Raw genomic sequence first — 21,581 nt, forward strand, 5'->3', positions numbered from 1 at the left:
GAGGGAAGCGGGGGGGGGAGGATGACGAGGGAATACAAAAGAGTGGAAAAGAGAGAGCGATGAAAATCCTAATAGGCAAACTGAGCACGTAGTATATTAGTAACAAATATGTGAATAAAAAATTTGTGAGTGACTATAAATTCCTATTGTAAGTCGATTACATGAATGACACTGAACATCTTATCAATATAACATTTTGGAATAAATATTCGAAGTATTGTGAGGCCCTTGTGTAATTTCTGTGCTGTATTGTGGCCCTACAAGGAGCACATGGTTGGAATGAATAAGACACCTCGTGCTGGTCAGTGCTGTCCGGATCGTACCACCCTCGTGTTCATGTGGACTGCGTTCACGTTTTTTTTTCCGAGACTCGTATGGCACCCACCTGCAAAGTTTAGCGGCAAGCCGTTTTTGTCTACTCCTGCTAGCAAATGAGCTAGCTTCCAAACAAACGCTATCAAAACATCTAACAATAAGCTTAAAGCTTACTGATCCACACGATTCTTCTTCTCTGACAATAATAAGCTACAGTAGTACGTTGTTATAAAAATAGATAGCCGCTTTGAAGAAGTTACCTGATGTCTGTTCGCAGATGTCTCAAACCGATATCATCCTAGCATAGCGCTGCCCTGTCAAAATTTCCTCAACTCTTCACATTCTTTCATGACGCGTTTGTGTTTCTTTTTGTTTTTTTGTGACAGATCTGATCCTTTAATCCCCGTCGCTATCTCTTCACAGTTGGCGACATGACACCAGAGTTTGGATCCCATCCACAGTAAAATATGTACACCGCAAACCACGAATCACAGCATGAAAATTCCGGTTATACTTCCATCACAAAGCGACACGATGGACAATTTAGTGCACAAAACGCACAAGCAAGAGGATCCCCATCTTCAGTGCATATGTTCACAATCGTTGAAGGTCTCCCCAAAAATTAGCCAACCTTCTCCACAGTGGTCAGTTGTAAATTCTCATTGATCTTTATGGTTCAAACCTCCGACTCCAAACTGGACACCCGTTTCCAGGGTCGGAGCACGCAGGGGCTCCCCGCTGCCAGGCCAACTCCTCCCTGACTGCCTTGCTTCCCCGATCCATTCTGGGAGCTCTGATAAATCCCGTACAGGCTGTCCTGGTACAGCAAGGACCGCTGTCCCCCGCATCGCCCCCCACCGCAGGCCAGGAGCTGGCATACGGGACTGGCTACTGGGTGATTGCCTGGGGTCTGGTTGTGGTTTTGAGGGTCAAGGGGGGAGTGGTAGAGCGGTAGCCCGGGATAGGAGTTCACGTAGTGGGCGTACTGTCTGCTGAGCAGGCTGGTGGCTCTCCGTACCATCCCCCGCCCTAATCCGGCACCGTACCGCACCGCCTCACCGTATGTCGGGAGATGGGTGGACTGGGAATACCTCAGCCGTTGGCCTTTACGACCAGCGGGCCTCCTGTGATCCTCCCGTATGTGGAGGTACGCCTGGTTCCGCGGGAGGCACAGGTTGTTCCGGAGGTGGGCGGGGTTGTTGGCCTTTGCAGCTATGGTTGGCGTGAGGATGCACGGGAACAGGTCAGGAAGCGTGGAGGGCGACTGGCTGGAAAGAGATGATTGGGACTCGTCGAGCTGGTGGATCTGCTCGCTGCCCCATGTTGCTTTCAGGAATGAGGGGCGGCGGCGCCGACGTCTTCCCCTCAACATGAGATCCTCCGGAGGCCAGGATCTGTAGTTCTCCACCGGAGGACACGTCCTTTCCACCGAGTAGATGCTCTCCATGCTGGGGGCAGAGATGTGTTTGCACTGGAGGTTGTTGGCTTTGAGCTCGCTGAGGGTGAGCTTGTTCTTCTCGTGATCCTTGTACTTCCTTCTCTCTGTGTCGCCATCCCCAGACTGGAAGCTTTTGGATCTTCGTTTCCTCTGGTGGATGCCTCCCTCCGTGTTCTGGTTTTGGACCACGGGGACAGGATGGGAGGTATAGATGTCAGGCAGCTGCAAGTCTGTGTATGAGATGAACCTTGAGTGCGGGTGAGTGTCTACATATAGTCTTCCGGTGGTCTGGTAATGGCGGGGATGCTGATGGGGGAGAGTTTCGCTGACCGCCAGGTGCGGGCTGCTGAGGCTGGACACGGGAAGCGGGCGCTCGTATAAACAGGAAGTGGAATGGGTTGGAAGCGTGTAGCGCAGTGGTGTGGGCCTGCTGACACACCTCTGCGGCGAGATAGATTGCTGCGGGAAGGACACGTGGTTCTCCATGACATACGCAAAGCCTCCAGGTACCGTCTCGGCAGCCACATGGGGGACACGGACCGGCAAGCCGCTCCCGCTGTGCCGGCTAAAGTGCTCGATGGTCTTGGTGGCATTGTCAAGGGAACTCTCAACATTGGCGGTGGACACCAGGTCCTTAGCGGTGCGCAGCATCTTCAGCATGTTGGCTTGGGCGTAGTTGGATGTCAGGTCAGGTTTGGCCAGACCGAATGAACGGCCATGATCTTCCACACCCTTGAAGCAACTGTAGATGCCCTGAAAAGGAAAGAAAACCGAATAAATAGCTCGTGATTGATGCTAATTGCAAACAAGCATTAATTTTTCTTTTTGTGGGCCTCACCCGACTGATGGCCAACAGGAAGTCGAGTTTGTGGGACTTGTGGAGCGAGTGACGCAGCTTCCAGTAGAGCAGATGCTCCCAGGCGAACACCAGCAGGCTGAGCCCCATGGCCACCAACAGCATGTAAAAGACACCCGCCATGTTGTCAATGTCCAGCTTGCTGCTCATCACCTCGTTCTTCTCATTCTGGCAGATGCCTGAGAGCCACACCGTCTCCAGGCGTTGTGTATCACCTGGAATGGTAGACTACATTGAAAAGAAAACATGGCTGCCGCATTTTATCACTTGGTTGTCCATACGCATTATCATAGCTTCATGGAAAGCATAAAAGAATATGTTTATGGATAAGTGTTGAGACTTAAAGCCCTCCGTGAAGGTATGAATATTAACTCCAGCAGCATTCATGGTTTGTTTATGATGCTGTATACAGTGTGTGTGTGTTTGTATAATGTATTGTAGATAATCGCACACGCTCCATTCCCATGGATTTCATTCTTCACGGAATGCCTGCCTCCATTCTGCAAAATGAATTGCTGAATAGAAATAGGGGTACGCCCTATATTTCCTTTTAACCGAGTAGGCCGAGGATGTAAGGCAGGGGTGTCAAACTCTGGCCAGTGGGAAATTTGTGTCAATACTAAAATTGCAAATTGTCTTCACTTTTAAAAGATGTTTCTAGATTTTTTTTATTACCATTCATCTTAGTGCTTACTAGTATCTGATATACTGTATCGTCATATTTTGAGATACAATCCCAACGTGTCGGATGTCATAACAACGGGTAAATTGTCGCCGAGTTTGTTAAAAACGTTCATCTTTGATTTTTATCCAACTCTGCCATCTTGCTCATTCTCAAGTGGTAAAATTGTCCTTTGAGTTAACAACGGCACACATTGACATTTGCCTCGAGAACACAGACAAAGCAAAGCAGGGGTCCGCGTTTTCTCTCCACGCTTGACACAATGGCGTTACGCAAGCTTTTTGATCGCTCGCCCACCGTCGCCGAGGAACTGCAACAGCGCCAGGTCGATGAGCCTCTTCCAGCGTGAGTCTTTCTGCAAGGCGATGCCGTAGCCGGTGGTGGCGAAGACTTTGCCGCTGCCGATGGTGACCAGCTTGCAACCTTCGTCCTTGCCCGCCATGTAGTTGAGCACGGCCGCGTCGTAGATGAAGGCATCCAGCTTTCTGCAAACAATTCCACATTTCTTACACAGTGACCATGACGTCAATCTGTCTTTTGTACTCTTCCCAATATAAGCCACCCCTCCCCCAAAAAAAGACAGCACTTTGAAATACAAACGAAGCATTTTTAATCTAAAAATATATCCAGCACATTCCTGAAATATGCGCGACTGAAAAAAAAAAAGTGTCATCAAACGAAGTAGCAAGAGGGCGAGTTAAAAATAAGTCTTTTGTGCAAAAAAAAAAAAAAAGACCGTACCCGGTTTTGAGGCTGTCGAGTGCCTCCTCCACACCCTTTTGGTTGTACTTCATCATATGCGTGTGCATGTCGGGATAGTTGCTTCGGATGTTGCGCTCCGTGCTGCCGTTCGGGACCGTCCCGAAGCGGAAGGGGGGGTAGTGCTCGTGCGGCTTCTGGAACTGCGGGGAAACCAAGGAGACTTGATGACGGGATGAGAGGAAAGAAAAGGGACTGACGGGAGGGAAAGTGGGGGAAAAGAATAAGGAATACGTGAGTAGTAAAAAGACATTTAAATGAGGAAAAAGGGGGGGGCGAGGACTCCGAAGAAGAACGGAGGTGAAGACGAAGGGAGGGGGGGGAACGGATGAGGCACTTCTCCCTTAAATCCAATTTTAAAAGCATCGTCAAATCAGCCGCAAGATCCCACGAGCGCCGAAACGTGTCGCTTTGTTGCGCTGGCCTCGCGCATAGCTAGGAAAACTGGATAGATGTGTTAAGATGTCTTCTTATTGACTACAGTTGACATTTAGCGACGTGTTTTTCTTGAAGCGGGGGGTGAGGAATGCGAGCACACGGCGCTGGAATATTGATGGACAAACACTCTGATCAAAGTCACTTATTGATTGGTTTGAGGAAATCGTCGGAGAAGCTCTCACCTTCTTGTCGGAGAGGCCGGAAACGGTGTCGATGTACTGCTCCTGGATCATGAAGGCGGCCAGGTTGGCGGTGTACGACGCCAGGAAGATGACGGCGAAGAAGGCCCAGATCAGCACCATGATCTTGCTGGTGGTACCTTTGGGGTTCTCGATGGGTACCGAGTTGTTGAACACGATTCCCCACAGCAGCCAAACCGACTTGCCGATGGTGAAGGTGGGGCCGCCCGGAGCTGCACGCCGAAAATGGAGGAAACGGCCAATTCCCATTACGGCACAAGCTGAGCGGGCTCCGACATCCATCTTAGCTTCGATTACCGCGCTGACGAACGCTAATTAAAAAAAAACGAGAAAGTGACCTTTCGGACTCGTGCAACCGGGGACGCTCTGTCAGAAGTGCATGGCGGGATTGATTAGCTGCAGTCCGGGAAGCCGACACGGGTTCACGCATGCCGACGGAGGTTAGTTGGAACGTACTGGGTTGTTTTCTCCAAAACGTACCTTTGGCGCTCACTAGGCTGCGGTTGTACCCGACCGGACTGAAGTACTCGAACACAAACACCGTCACGGCCACCACCGTCAAGCACATAACGAACATCATGACCCACACGGCCGGACTGTACGGCTCTGCGGGAGGAAACAAGCGTCAGTGGGTATGAATCAGTTTCGCATTTTGTTGTTTGGAAGAGGACATGAGGGATTTAGTTGTAGGCTCCAGCTAGCGGCGGAATAAAAGCTTAACAGAAAGTTTTCCTGGGGAGGCGGCGGAGGCAGGCACTTTTTAAAAGTAGGCCATCCCGGGAGAAAGCGGGAGGAGCCATTAACGTCCTCACCGAGGAAGGCGGACGGGGAGACGGTGCCGTTGCTGCGGGCGACCATGACGCTGATTCCCGTTTCCACAAACGGCACAGAGAAGTCGATGATCTCCGAGCGCTCCTCGTTGATGGTGAGCGAGCCGATGGCCATGTCGGCGCGTCGGTACACAACCTGGAAACACACGTTTGACACTTACTCATTATATGTCGATCGGTAAATTGTCACGTACATAATTTTATCGCATATACATGTGCATATGTATAAATATAAATACATATAAAAATTAAAATTATATAAATATACCATTTAAATTTATATATATAAATAAATTTAAATTATATATATAAATATAAATACAAATATAAATACATCACAATAAATATAAATATTATAACAATAAATACAAATATATAAATATACATACATATATACATATAAACATTGGGAGCAGATGCACATGCAAGGCTCCTCTCTAGAAAAACACCTGCTCACGCCGCCTTACTCTCTCATGCAGCTGTTTGATGCGGTCCATATGCATGTGTGTGTTTATGTGTGTGTGTATGTGGCAGCATGTGCGTGCGTATGCACACTGTCACACCACTGACCCACTTTAGAGTCCATCAAAGAGTCGACACTGTAGCGAGGCAGGTGTCTGTTGGGAGCCTTTCAGCGCTAATAGCGTGGAGGAAGACGACATAACGCATATATTAGAAGTTTATTATCGATTGGTTCCAGCTCCAAAGTGTGAGAAGCTTCATTCGTCGTGCCTTAGTTTGTACTGGTGTACAATTTGAACTGCAGCAGCAGGATAAAGAAAATCTTGTCGGTCAATGTGTTGATGAATGGAAAAAACCCATTTATTATTTTATTGCGGTTTACAAAATTGGGACGCACAAGGTTTCAAATCGTGACTGTCCATTGCAGACGATAATAATAGAGGCCTATAAAAGGTCATTTATTCGGTATTAAAACTGGTAAACGTTTTTGGATGACAAAAAGCTGTTTTGTCACTTCAAAGAATTTGAAAGTTCCCCTGAACGGCAGCTCTGCTCTCGACAGTAACTTGTGACTGCAAGCAAATTTAAAACTACAAATGCTTGTTGTGCCTGCAGGTGAAACAACACTCAAGGAACCTGCGGCATATGTTTTTGTTTGTGGAACTGACGGGAAAAACTTTTCTCTGTCCTTCTTTGATGCCACCTCCACTTACCTCACCAATCATACCGTTCCAAGTGCCGCGCACCAGTTTGCCGTGCTTGCCGTTGGTGACCAGGTAGAGGTCGTAAGAGAATTTGATGGTGCGGGAAAGTTTCTTCAGGATGTCAATGCAGAAGCCCTTGCAGCACAGCTTTGTGTACGACTCAGAGTGGCCGATGATGCTGGGAAAAAAATAAATAAATACAATTTATTTTCATTATTATTTATTTTTATTTTATTATGTTGATTATTTATATTATAATAATAAATAAAAGTTATTTTCATTATTATTTTTATGTTATTTTAATCTATTTTAATTACTACTTTTTTATTTTATTTTGTTGATTATTTATATTCTAATAATAAATCAAATTTATTTTAATTATTAATTTTTTTATTTTATTTTGTTGATTATTTTACATTATAATAAAATTATTTTAGCTTGCATTTTTTTTTTTTGCCAGAGTACAATCTGACTACCTGATTGATGGAGGGATGTGTGGGATTAATTATGATGAATTATTTTATTTGTCATTTCATTTCTAGTTAAACCCATACATCCTTTTTTGTCCCGACTTGCTACCCATAGAGTTGTTACATAAAAAAAATATATATATATCTGGCATACTGACTGCTAAAAGGCAGAAGTTCTCCAAACAGGAGCTCAGTGCATGTCATTTGCATAAAATTGCCAAATTTAGATTCGGCTCGCGAGCTTTTTGATCAGTGAAACAAACAAGTCAGCTCGACGGCTCGCTCTTGACCTTGCAAAGAAACAAAATATAATCTCATCCCGGCGTCTGGTGACACGCTTTCGGAAAGGAGCCTAGACGTCTGCATGTACCTTTCAGAGTAATTGGACTGGCGCCTGCAGGGCACCGTGTTGCGGACGCATGTGCCCGTACCGGGGTCCACGTTTTCAACTATGACGAAGGGGCGCTCCTCAAGCGTGGCCACAGTTAAGTGGCGGTCATCTGTCACAGGCTCCAGAAAGTTGCCGTAGCGCGGCCACACTGGGTAGCGCACCTGCAGGATGCCCCGACTGTAGGTGCCCACCTAGGGAGGGAGTAGGTGGGGCACAATCATCTCTGCCCCTCTGATAGGAACATTAACCTGATCAGTATGTCAGATTCTGGTAAAATTTTGGTTCAGGTAGAAGATGCGGGGCAAAATAATCAAAGTTGTAAAATTCATGATGAAAAGGAGGAAATGGCACATACATGTTCATATATACACACATACTAGTCGACAGCCGGTCTAGCTAGTCTGGTGGCAGTGATGAATGAGGTTGCCTCCAAAGCGGAAATAAATGTGTTTTTTTTTTTACGTCGAGAGCTTTTCAGTACACCCGTCAAATAATTACAAAAAACGATGAGATTCTTAGTTAGCATTAGGCTAACATTAGCCCGTCATCTTCCAAGCAGACAAAACAATATTGTTTTGCACTCATTTTCGCTCCTTTTTTTTGTGTTTTTTTTTTGTCAGATGAATAATATGTTAAAGCAACATAATGCACATTAGCGAAACCAACCATCTGCGGCAATAATGTCTCGTCAGGAAGTTGCGAGATTTACGAGGGGGGGGGGAACAAATTTCCGCCTCACCCGTACCTTATCCCACACCCGTTCTCTATCCAGGGCGATGACAACCAAAGAAGGGTTGGAGAGGAAGCCTCTGCTGTTGAACGACAGGTCCCTCCTTTCCCAAGTTACATTCAGCATGTGCCTGCAAAAAAGCCATCCTTATTTCCAATCAAGAAATTTCTTACCACATCACAAGAGAGGAATTTGCATATTCATTTGTACGCTTGCAATCATCACTTTCTAATTAAACCTGCAGCTTCCCCAGGAGGCTTCAATTTAATGGCGGGTAAGTCATTAGGGGATAATAGGAGGCCGGTAGTGTTGAGGCCATTTCCGCTGTTTGTTATACGGCGTACGTACCATGCGATACGGCCATGACAGATTGGCTTCTGAATAATAAATCAAGGTTAATTTGCATGTTTGGCCACAGGCAAGAAGGACAGAATGACTCATGAGTCAAGGGTTAAAAAAACACACATAAAGATGATTAATGAGTTAGGAAAAGAAAATGGGTAACAATTAAATCTGGTTTGGTTAAGTTGGGTGGTAAAATTTTCCAATGATGAAGGTGTTTTGCAAGTACAATATTGTTTTGAGTTACTCGGGACGGGGAATCTAAAAATAACCTTGGGCGATGAGCCATACGCTGCTTCACCGAATCTCAAGACATGAAGAACTTTGCAGACTTGGAAAGTAGCTGTCAAAATGGTTGAGCGGGGGAATTGGAAAGCCTACCTGAAAAGAGTGTTGTTGCCCGAGTGCTTTGCGGGTTTGCTGCAGTCGCCGTGTCCTTCGGGGATGAAGCCGTGCTGCTTCTTGAAGCTCTCGGCGCCTTTGGCCACGACGGCGACGCCTTCGCGTACCCGCTGCCGTAAGCTCTTGCGCCACTGCTCCGTGATGACGCCGATGACGCCCACGGGGAAAATGGCGGGCGGCGACACCTCGGGGTTGCCCACAGCTGAGCTGGGCAGGATCCAGATGTAGCCCGGCCCCACCAGACCCACCTCAAAGGCTTGGCGGAAAAGGAAATGCGCCTCCTCAAAGGAGCAGTACACCAGAAGGACCTGCGAGTCCACCTGACGATAACACACGCTTCAAGTTAGCAAAGAAATTGTAGGATCATTTGTAATATGTATATTAAATATTGGACCTGTTGCAGAATGCGCCGGGTCCGCATGTCGTTGGCCCCGACGGACATCTCCATGGTCAGGACATCCTGGAGATCCCACATAAAGTAGGACGTATCCGTGTAGGCCTGAACGATGTCCACGAAGGTGGAGTATCCCGGCAGCAAGCTAGTGATGATTGCAAACTCGCCCCAGTCGTACTCCTCCATCATCTAAAATTGAAAGTGACAATCAAGTACCGGTAAGTATCGGTAAAATGATTCCTATCCAAACCTCAAATTATTTTTCTGGTGGACAAAAAACTTGAGCAACATACCTTGAACATGCAGAGGACCTGCTGCTCCAGAGACGCTCCCATTTGCAGGAATGACGAACCTTCCGACTGCCATAGTGACACAAAAGTATGCTAATTAATGAAAAACTTAAAACATTTAAAAACATAATAATTTGGTACACAATTTAAGATTTTATTTTGAATTGACTACATTTTGAATGTCTCGAACTGTGTGCTCTTTCGTTATATTTATAGTTGAAAAATTTAAATCAACAAATGCATAAAAAAGCTCTTTTCTAATAAAGCAATAATATTTTTTTAAACATGACATTTAAATTGAACAAAAACATCAAATGGTCCTTCTTGCACACGTCTTTTTGGAGGAACTCTCGCGGAACACAATGACGTTTGACATTTTATGTATGCTCATTAAGTTTCTGTGTTTGCTCTCAAGTGTGTGAACCAGCTGTTCCCTTTCTGTCACGACGTTGCATGTGTGTTAGCATTCGTTAGCATATCATCTGTGCGCGCGTGTGTGTGTTAGCATACATTAGCATATCTACTCATACAAGATAGGATGTGATCTTTCGAACTGACATAGGGACTGATTTTGTTACATTTGCGTCATCCGATGTTACATAATGAGGTACATAAGAATAAAAAAAATACATTCTGATATGTTTTGTCATATTTGGGAGATTTGAAGGAGCTTGTGATGTAAGCAGGTGCAAGGAAGAAAATATTTGATAGCTCCTGCAAGAAGCCACCGGAATGAAGTACAGTATTTATTTTAAGAGCGGCACTACAGGCGCTCCATCGACATCACGTCTTCTCGCACACGTTCGCCGATAAAAAGTAGTGAGGGCGGGAACGCGTAGTGTTAAACTGTCAAAGTGCCTTTTGGGATCTGACTCTCCGGGCCTCGTCTCCGAGGGCGTAGAGCTGTCATCCCCCCCCCCCCCCCCCTACTCTTGAGAGCTGTGAGCCTGAGGAATCGCAAAAGAGTATCACAGCCAGACTCGCCGTCATTCAATTTAATCTCAGTCTGGGGTTGCTCGGGCTTCGCCCCGGGAGGGTGCGGTGCCGCCGCGACACGGAGCCGGGCCTTAAAAATAGCGCACAAGCGAGTCCGCCTATCACTGCGAGAAAAAAAAATAAAAACACAATGGGGATTTAGTTCTTGATAGTGACAAGGTGCATCACTTTAAGAAGTAGCGTTAACCTCGAAATGGGATGTCACCTTAAACTTAACTCAACGAATGAGCTAACTGTAAAAACTCCAACATCCAATTGGCAAAACACAAACAAAAAAGCAAAACATGACACCTTGCCGTCCACTTTCTGTCGCCATGACCTTGGCGTGGTCACAAATATGTAATTAGCAATCCTACGGGAGCGTATGCTAACATAGCAGCGCACCTGCGCCGTGTCGCAAACAAAACAAATAAAACGACTCAAGCCCGTGATTGATGTTTGCAGCCAAGAGACTTTTACACGTAGAAGCATTTGTCGCAATTTGAGGCCACCGCCACGTTTGCTGCACTCTTGGACCAGAAGTGGCCCAATAAGTCTCACCGGATCACACCGCCGTTTCTTTTTTCGGATCTATTCATGTATTTTTAACAGGACAGTTTGACCCGCTTTCTCCGTTTGTGTTTCTGATCGCTCACTTCTGGCCTCTTCCGAAAAGGAGGTCATCCAACCCCGAAGCCCAGCGGTATTCCAATCGTGGAAGAGTTTTCTTTTTTTTTTTTCTCGCCAGGAATGAAACTTAATTAATACCAGCTCGCCTTCAAGTCGTTGGCTTGATAATTTATTAGGAGCGGTGAAACTAGCATGGGTGACACGGAACTTTAACCCAGGGTTGACCCTCCGATTTTAAACTGAACTAACTTTATACACAGCTCTTAAATTGAACCTATTCGACTGCTCAGGCGTGTCTAGTAAATCTTCAAGTCGCAAATGGAAATGACGCATCTGAATGCATTCCATACACACAAAGGCCATAACCCGCTTCCTCCCCCGCCTTCCGTCTTTGTTGTTAAGCGACCCAGTTGGGTGTGTATGGGGGGGGGCGGATGGAAGGGCCGGGGCGAGGCTGCCGCTTCTTCTTCCGACACCATCAAAGACGTTCGTCATAGCGGGTATTGATAATCAACTTCCATTGAGGCGAGAAAAATCAGCTTCTCCACCTGCACTATTGTGTCTGACAGTCTCTTTTTCCCATTCGGTGCTAAAAAAGACATTTTAATACTGAATAGATGCAAATAAGGGATGGGGAGGGGGGGCGTTTTGGGGTGACGGATAAGATCAACGAGGGAGCCAAAGCCTCCTGAAGCGTCTCATTAAGGCTTTTAATGGTGTCCTGCAGCTCGGGGGCGAGCAGACGCTTCCTTAATTGAATTCAACACTTGAGAGGCATTTACATGTGGGCAAGAAAGGAATTACGTAAGGGGGGAGCTCGGCGGTACGTACGCCGTTAAATAAATAAATATCATACAATAGAGATCTAGAGATTATTAAATGCCATGTATGGTAAATATCATATGAGCTAATCAAGAGCATTATTCCTGGGTGGATTTAGAGCCCTACTCTTAAAACCCTAATTTGAAACCTAACAAGCAATGGCTCCAAGACTCGCGACTCCTTCTCCTACTGTATGCTATTATTGTGTGCGCGAGTGTTGATCCGCGTCTCCATGTGAGAGCGAATGCTAAAAATACAAGGTGTTGATAACGGCGCTTACAAAAAGAAATGAAGATGTGTGAAGAGATGAAGACTTTTGTTCCCCGCCTAAAAGCTGAGCAAGAACAATAAAAGACTTGAACGTTATGTCAGGTTTCTCTTCTTCATCCGCTTTAAAAACCATCTCACGCTCGAAGAAGGTTCCTTCGTTAATTTGCCCCTCCCAGCACCTCCTCCTCCTTCTTCAAGATGAAAGAAGCTGAATGAGGTCAAAGGCTGCCATCAAATGATTCAAATATTTCAATACCTTATAGGGGATGACCACCGCCGATCCGCCGCTGATGCCCACGATAGGCAGAGCCGTCTGGGTTGACAGGAAGTCCAGGATTTGCGCCACCTCGGTCACCTGAAGACCACCCCGAATGATGTCAATGAATCTCGGCCGTGTATCAACGCCCTCAATGCCACTATCCTCCATAAAAATGGCTTTCCTCGGCTGATTGATGACAGCGCGGCAATAAAAGGCGGCGAACGGCGACGGTTTCGCATTTCAGTAAAACAGATGGTAAGAAGGACGCTTGAGGGTTTTCATTTCACAACATTGACTCTCACCTGTGTCGTGGCACCTGACCCGACATCGTCTTCAAACACAACGCCGTGCAGCTTCTCCGTCGCCATGGTATCGCAAAGGCGGGTGAGCAGGTCGCGCGGATTGGTGTCGTTCACCAGCACCGTCACGGGGCTCACCACCACGGGGAGGTCCACAAAATTCTCGCCGCTCAGCCGGCCTCGCACCTCGCTCTGATAACTGGAGCCGCTGAACACCACCGCCACGTTGATGGACGAGTGCAAGAGGAGAGGCCGCCCGTGTAGAGGTCCCGGGGATGCGATGAGGAGAATGAGAAAAAGTGGGGACCAGGGAGAAGGTGGGAACTTTCTCCTTGGAGTGGCCATGTTGGCACCCTACTTCCTATGTAGACAGGACAGAACATTCTCAACTTCAGAAAATAATAACTTCATATATCACCCAAACGAGTACTGATACCTGAAGTACAGTAACAAAATATGTTTTGTTCATACCCGATAAATGTGTCAGTGTGTGTTGGTGCATGTAATCCGCCTTAATCCTGTCCCTGGTGTCATGGTGGTAATCATCATTCCATCGCTACACAAGTGACAGACGAGCCAAGCGACGGGTCGTCAATCCTCCATCGGTACGCGCCGCGTGACACCATTGTTAGCATTAAGCTAGGTGGCTTTTGTTGGGGCGTAATAATATATACCGTAATTTTCGGACTATAACGGTTTTTAGTCCGAAGTTTACGGTAGTTTGTTTTCATGTGTGTCTGCTGACCAGCATCTATAATAATTTTTTGTCCGCAAAAGTCTGAAACCGGTACGGGGTTTATAATTCTGAAGCATCTGCCGAATCGTCCTTTTGATGCTAAGTTCAGGTGCAGCAGACATTCGGCCCAGCTGAGCCATTCAGTGATGTTCAATGGTTAATTTATTCAGGATCACGTGTTCATATTACTCTACGGGTTTACCGACCTACAGCGACGATACAACACCGTGCAAATCAACTGTCAAAACATCCAAATGTGAAACGGTTACTTAAGAATCCGAAGACGTTTTTTCCCGGACCTTTGACTTGACACTCGCTATGCAGGACAGGGCGGCTAATTAAATATTCAGAAGGTCAACGTTGGGTCGGGGACAGGCCAATCGAGTGGTGCGTTCCTCATGAATGTTAACGATACCGACCGAGCTGACATGAAAGGACTCCCGGGGAAAGAATGGCTAGCGGAACAAATCAACCTTAACGAGCCCCCGGCTAAACGTTTAAGGTCGGTAGTGTTACGTTCTCACCTTGCTTGTTATACAGACGGACATGGGACAAGTTCTCGTTGTTCTCGTTCAGGAAGTGACCCGTCTTTATCTACTAATTGACACACTTGGCAGTTTAGCTCTGACCTTTTGTTAGCTTGCCACCAACCTTGGTAGCAAAAAAGTGAACCGTGCTGAGCAGTGGTTTGAACATCTGCCTCACTGGTGTTCAAAACCTGAATGGAAATAAATCCTCATGCTCTTGGTGGCTAGGTCACGTGACACCATCAACATTTGCATGCTCTTGAATCAAAAGTCTTTTGAAGATCTTTCCTTCACGGATCAATAGCTTTATATCTTTAATTATTGTGCAGGTGGGCCATAACCAATAAAGACTTGGGCGTCTTTGATAGGCCACCGAAATGTCTGAAACGTCCGCGGCCATCAGAGACCTCTGGGATAATTAACAACACATGCCCCGCTTTGATTCAAAGCAACAGCCGAGCGGGTTAAGCGCGTCCTCGCTACTCTTGGCGGGCTATCAATCATTCATCTTAATAAGGTTTTGATGCTCGCGGTCTTTGAGGTGCACGGCGCGAAAACAAAGCGGCGCTTATTAGCTGCCGAGATCAGCGCTGAGGGGTCACGCTTTGGAAAGATGGAAGAGGAAGGCGCCTCTTGTTTTGGTTTTGCACTCTATATAATTTGGATGCTACTTCTTTGTCGGTTCTCTAATCTGATTTAATTGGTCCTACACGAATAATATATCTTTTTTCTAGGTCAGCGATGGCAATTGAACACTAGATGGCAGAAATTTATAATAATCTGAGATTTTAGGAAATCGGATTAATGACATTACCATTCATTTCAATGGGGAACTTTTCTTTGAGATACAAACGTTTTGTGTTTTCAGCGTCAGCACGGAATATCGTAGGCAGCGTTCCCGGTAGCTGCTCTTCACAACTGATGAATTACAAGTCAAGCCTCGGTATTTGGCAGTTTAATAAGAATAAGCAAATAAATGGGGGAGGCAAGGGGATAGAGTGTTCCTTTAACAGTTTAATCTCTGCTAGATGATGCAGATTACTGCTGCGTGTGTGTGTATGCGTGCTTGTCAAAGGCCTTCGATGGATAAGCGGAACGGTAACAGAGAGATTGCGACATACAAAGGATATTGTGTTTAATCTGGTGCAAACACAGCACGACTTGACCTAAAGTCTAAAAATGCTTGAAAAGACCTTAAGCTATTTTGGTTAGGGGCGACAAACTTTTTTGTAATTCACCTCCACCGAGTCTACGTGGCCTTTCCAGCCTATGCGGTGACAACCTGTTGGAGGGAAATGCCGTCAGACGTGTTCGGTAAGCGCCTGGGGATACACACACACACCGCACGCCGCCGCGCTACACAGCAGTCAAGTCGTTTACGCGCTAAGCTGCGATGGGATGGAGTCCTCATGCTGAGTCCCCGGAGGGCAGGCAGAGGAATGTGCAGAGAGGATCTACTTGACGGGATGAGCGCCACCATCACCATCGTCACCAGAGATATGGTTTGTGAATTGTACCTTGGTAGAACTTCACCATGTCTTTCCATACGGTGAGATGAACCGTGACGATAGTCATTAAGGTTAATGTTCAAATTGGCCTCCCAGTTTCGTCAGTAACGTCCTAAGGGAGTTCTGGTAATGGGAAGAACGGAGAGGTTGACATATAAATTGGCTCAACCGCTTAACGACTAGGGAGATGAAAGAGGGACTCACGTACGCATCTAAGAATTCATATGCATACTACAATATTCCACACTGTGAATGACGGGAACTGGAGAAATACTTTTATTCCGTGACAGTCCCAGTGTTCCATGGAAGTATACAAATGAAAAAATATTTTTCATTTAAGGATCCATTGTCAAAATTCAAGACAGTTAACCAGGTATTATGATGAGTGAATATTTCCAAATTGATGACAACCCACTGGTTAGCAATAGCGGCTAATAGCGTCTAAATTGTCTCAAAATTGGAATATGCACGACACACGTCTGCTGCCATACGCATTTATCACAATTAGGATTTAAGCGGCTGCCGCGGTATAAACCCCCCCCCCAACACCCTTCTCCGCACGGGGTGGGGGTGCCGCCCGTAAGCATTTGACAGCTGTACAGGAAATCGTTGGCGGATGCGCAAGATGAGTGACTTTGAGGGGACAATTGGTTTTCTGACACTCAAAAGAAAAGTGACAGTAAGAGTACAGCTGTCATAGTTAGACATATAAATCTCACGGGGATATATGTTAATATCGCAAATTGTGGTGTTGAAATTAATGGTGGCTGTAAGATATGAAAGTGAATATATATTTCAATGAGAATATATATTTGATCATTCCAACCTTGAAGTCTGAATAGTAGAAATGACAAATTTGGTAGGCAAAACAAAAAAGTCAAGAGGCCATTTTGGGTCATTCTGAACAGCTCGACAAACCAAATCAGTTTGATGAACTTTCAGCACTAAACTATGTGACCCCAAGACTCAAAAATGATATGTTAGCTCCACTCAGATGTTTTTTCCAAAGATTAAAAGCTTGTTCTTGGCCCAGTGGTTACACTGTGTATGAATGTGTGCAAGTACTCACCTAGGCTTCGTGCAGCCATCCACCACTAACCCCCACCGCGCCATCCCAGGCATCGATCCCTTCCCAGACGGTGCGATGTTGGATCTCGCTGTAGCTATCAAACTTCAGCGTCCTTGCAAGTGTGTGTGGTCACTTGCTATGTGTGGAATTCTTAACTCGGGGTCCGCAGGATGCAGAAAGGAAATCAGCTTGTGTGTATCCCAAGTTGAGGAAAGGTACGGCAGGAGATAGAATACAGCTAAGAAGCCTCCAAGTTAACAACTTCCTTGCTTTCTTTCCATCTCAGCTCTCCCCCTGCTGCAAATAAGCTCCATGGGGTTTGGGTCTAGGAAAAAGTTTTCCATCATGTACTCCGCAGGGACAAAAGCAAAGCTGGTCCTGATGTTGGAGTGAGAAGTGCAGGGTACTAGCAGGTCTTCATCCTGTTGATTTTATAATTTGGGGAGGGTTGGAGAGTTTTGCGTACGCCGTAATACCGCCCGCTTCACCTTTTCATTTTGTCTCCGTGTGCTTCGTCAGAGGAGGGGGCTTCATGTGAGTTGGGATAATAATAGTGTGAGGATTTATCCCGCTCGCTCCTCCTCCTCCTCCCCCTCCTCCCTCCGCCACCGCTCACTACACTCCGCATTTCCTCAGTAATATTCACCTTTTCTCATCATTTCAACACATCCCAAGTTTCTGCTCAATCACCTTTGGTTCCTGTGCCATCAACAGGTCTGAAACCAATGCAATTAATAGGAATGTACCCCTGCACCCCAACACATACACATATATGTACAAAAATACACACACACACACATATATGTATATATATAATAAAATAAATCTATATATAAATAAATCTATATAAATATATACACACACACACATAAATATATATATATATATATAAATAAGTATATATATATATATAATATATATATATAAATGTATGTATAATACATTTACATTTATATATATATATATAAATGTATGTATATATATATATAATATATATATAAAAATAAGTATATATATATATATATATAATATATATATAAATGTATTTAGACATAAATAAATGTATATATATATATATACATAAATAAATATATATATGTATGTCTGTGTGTGTGTATATATATATTTTCTTTTATATATATATATATATATATATATATACACACACAGACACACACACACATACTGGATGCGCATACGCACACAATCGCGGCGATGGGGTGGAAAAACTCAAGTGTGTCTTCTTCACAGTTAGACGTCACGTTTACCTTAGTCGTGCCTGTCACGCTCACACCATCCGGCGGGCTTTTTTTTTTTTTTTTTTTGAAGGTTTTTGAAAAGTCACTTCTGCTGATGAAAGCCGAGCGGCGTGGTCAGGTGACAAGCCTTTTTAGCTATAAATACGCACATGCCAGTTAAAATAGAGCATTTGAGTTTGGTTGACTCAAGCTCACAGACGTGTTCATTTAAGTCATTAGGAGGTATTCAACGATAGCTGTCATTGATGCTGTGATGCCGTATAACACATTTTTGACGAATATTTCTGTTCTAATTAATTATTTTAAAGGGTGTCAGAGGAGGAGTTGATGTCAGCACTATCATCAGCAACTTCATAAACGCTCCAAGCTAAAAACAGCAACTCTGCCTTCCCAAATGGCATCCATGCCTGTTTCGACGAAAAGCTAGCCACTAGCTAAAAGACAGCGAGTTCATCTTAAAAGTCATTAAAGTCATGCATAGGCACATTTTTTACTTTGTAAGTTTAAGCGGGGGTCAGTCACGAATGCGTGAATTTGAATCCTGGAGTGACCGAGAGGGGTCAGGACTCAACCAAACTAGAATCCATCAACGTGCCAAGATCAGAGATATTGGTTTTTGCTGTCTTGCCCAAATAAAACATTAAAAAAATCAAATCAAGTAAAGTATCTGAAGTGGCACGGGCACGATCCCAAGAGAACGATTCATGCAAGCCATCCTGAACTAAAAACAAAATTGCTTTCGACCGTTGTGCTGGTCTGATCTGTAACTACACAACAGGAAACATTTTATTGGTTATTGCTGTCAAAGTTGGCTCGACCAGTTATTAAATCCAAAGGTTCGCATTCTTTTTCCTCTGTCATGTAAGTGATTGTTTTAGAAACTGACCAGTTTCACAAACAAACAACGAGGCGGCTTGCCAATTGTTTAGCGAGAACGGAACCGGCAACGGAAAAAACTTAGTACTCTGTACTTTCAGTAGCGTCTGGTCCACTGACCTGAGGAAGCACAATAATCATTAAGGGAGGCTGTCTGATGCATAGCGGCAATTTAATCCACAGTTTTGAAGCGGAAACCGAGAAGGCGCGATCACCTCTGAGTTTGCGGCGGGCCTTCGGGACAACTAAAAGCATTCGGTCCGTTGATTTGGGAAAACCGAATGGAGTCTAAGATTGGTGCATGTCTAATGGAGGCAGGTGCAAGGCCATGTCAGGTTTTAAAAACAGATAAAATGATTTTAAAATGGACACAGGCAGACAGAACTTGAGCTCTCGTTTATGGGACCCAGTTAAAAATTGAGCAGTAACTGTACAAAGAGTCAATCCAAGTTGAGATAGACGCATGGATTACTGTTTCAAGGTCAGGAGATGATAAAAACAGTCGAACTTTTAACAGTATGAGTTGGAAGAAACTTGGTTTAAGAACTGTACTAATTTGGTGCTTCAGTTTAGAGGGTCTATTTTAAACGCTGAGTGACCATGACAGGTTCTATTCAAAATCCCACACAGTCATTTAATGGCAATGAATCTGTAATCGTCCACATAGGAGTGGAATGAAATGCCATGTTGATCTAAAAACAACAAGGGGACCAAGAATTGAGCCCTGCGGAACTCCCTTGGTGAGACGATTTGAAATCACCAATGCTTTCATGAAAACTGATAGATCTGACCTGAGCCATTTCTGAATTCCCATAAACTACTTCAATCAACTGCTTTGGGTTGCTGGGAATTAGTTGGGGATTCAAAGCAGTGGGGACCTGAACAGTAGTAGAAGGGTTAATAACTGGATTAGGTCACAAGGGGAGCTGATCTAAGTTAAACACCAAAACATGAGCAAAGTGTGCCATCTGATGGTCATTGACGATCGGTGACACAGACCCTGCTATTCTTCTTGGTTTTCACTTAGTAAGTTTTGATCTGAGCTGGTTAATTATTTACTCAACAATAACTGTGCCAACAGCATGACATTTGACCCTTATAGTTGATGGTTTCTAAACACAATTAATTGCCTCTAAATAGATATTTTCGATATGTTGGGTTGTCTGTACATCTTTTTTAAAATCAGAACTGAAGTTAGCTAAGCACCTGCCGATCCAGAGGTTTTTGTAAACTAGGTCAATAAGGCCATCTGCTGGATTTCAAGAGATACTGTACCACCACTGTTCCTACTTTCACTGCTGCTTTTACTTTCATTTGCCTTCAGAGCCTTACCAACAATGATACATTTGTGTAATTTGAAGGCTGCTTGATGCTAAATCATCTGAACCTTAGCAGATTGTTTCAGATGGATGTGTGCATGCGTGTGCATGCGTGTGCATGTCCTTTACGTCACAGTCGCTGTGAGTCAGCTCCCCTCTACCTTTCCTGAGTCACTCATCCAGCGGTTGCCTGGTTACCTGCGAGCGGGGAAAGTTTCCGATTGCGTATTTGTTTCCGTAGATAGACGGGGGGCACTGATATTTATTCAGGAACAATAATGCATGTGTTTGTGTATCATCTAATGGACAAAAGCTGACAAGTCAGTATTAGGACAATCTGTTGTTTAGCACGGTGTGTGTATTAGTAAATGTATATTGTGCTTTATTAACAATGAGCAAGATTTGGGAGTTTATTCTTAATTTGAAAGAAAGCCAGAGTAAATGAAGCTTCATGAACCTGTTTATTTTTTTTTGACTCCTTTAGATGGGACTGTTGGTTTAAAGAAAGGGTAAGGCCAGTGTGCTTTCAGATCAGGGTGGAATAGAGAGTGGCATTATTAGGAGTCAAACTGGTTCATGAAGCAATTTTGAAGCTTCATTTTCCTATTACTACTGAAAGCCACTATAGGGATCCAAGAAGAAGTCATGTGGGACTTCTGGCTAATATAGATATAAGGTGAGGGTGGAAAACATTTAGGCAAATGTTAGATCAACTGAATTCACAGGCTGCAGGCTATTGACCTATTTTAAAAACCAACTGTGGTTTCGCTTGCAGGTTCACCATGAATTGAGCACTAGCAACCATTTTGACTATTTCATCACAACAAACCTTTCTGCAGCAACACACATAAACCGGATTCAGTGCCAGAGTGTTTCATTAGGTCCACCTAATCTATTACAACCTTGAGCTGAGAGATAACAAGAAGGTACAGGACGCTTAGGCCCGACGTGACATCCACACTTGTTTTCCTTTTCGACCCGCGGCTTCGGCCTGATGGAAAAAGTGACAAGTCTAGATCTTGACCCCCCCCCAATTCGACTCCCCGCCTCCTTGCTTTCTCATGATGAGTCAGGGGCGTCTCCGCTCTGTAAATGGATTCAAGGGACCTGTTGTCCGTGACATCACAAGTGTGTCAAGTAGTGGGAATGAAACGATCGCCCCGCTGCCCGTTGATTACACAGTCGCTTGCGTAAGAGCTGCTGGTAGCTTTCCAGTAGCACGCCGCATCCAACGTTACTTTTGAATGCCAACTTCTATCCTTGGAGCTAAGCTAACTAAAAATTGTCTTTATGTGTTGTGTTTTTTCCCCTTTTCTTAAGTGCAGAGGC

The 21,581-nt window shown here is 44.9% G+C and overlaps 1 protein-coding gene across 1 annotated transcript; it reads right to left on the bottom strand.

The window, feature by feature from the left end:
- Positions 1-2: 2 nt before the first annotated feature.
- Positions 3-13,303, bottom strand: LOC133142902 (glutamate receptor ionotropic, NMDA 2C-like). Its single transcript, XM_061264530.1, has 15 exons — positions 12,962-13,303; positions 12,657-12,755; positions 9,707-9,772; positions 9,414-9,602; positions 8,999-9,339; positions 8,291-8,405; positions 7,525-7,736; positions 6,694-6,862; positions 5,501-5,654; positions 5,169-5,294; positions 4,671-4,900; positions 4,033-4,193; positions 3,589-3,776; positions 2,592-2,824; positions 3-2,506 (listed from the first exon to the last, which is right to left on the bottom strand). Exons 1-15 carry the CDS (start codon positions 13,301-13,303, stop codon positions 992-994), a joined length of 4,140 nt encoding a protein of 1,379 aa, XP_061120514.1. The 3' UTR covers positions 3-991.
- Between the last annotated feature and the right edge of the window lie 8,278 nt (positions 13,304-21,581).

This window comes from Syngnathus typhle, linkage group LG18 (genome assembly GCF_033458585.1).
Source record: "Syngnathus typhle isolate RoL2023-S1 ecotype Sweden linkage group LG18, RoL_Styp_1.0, whole genome shotgun sequence".
NCBI classification, from domain to species: Eukaryota; Metazoa; Chordata; class Actinopteri; order Syngnathiformes; family Syngnathidae; genus Syngnathus; species Syngnathus typhle.

What these genes read in the sequence shown, in the direction of transcription:
- LOC133142902 (XM_061264530.1), bottom strand. Translation starts at nt 13,303, where the DNA reads ATGGCCACTCCAAGGAGAAAGTTCCCACCTTCTCCCTGGTCCCCACTT. An exon ending in GAGAACGGGTGTGGGATAAG is followed by an intron (nt 7,737 to 8,290) that starts GTACGGGTGAGG and finishes CTCCCTCCCTAG; the next exon opens with GTGGGCACCTACAGTCGGGG. An exon ending in TCCTGTTGGCCATCAGTCGG is followed by an intron (nt 2,507 to 2,591) that starts GTGAGGCCCACA and finishes TTTCCTTTTCAG; the next exon opens with GGCATCTACAGTTGCTTCAA.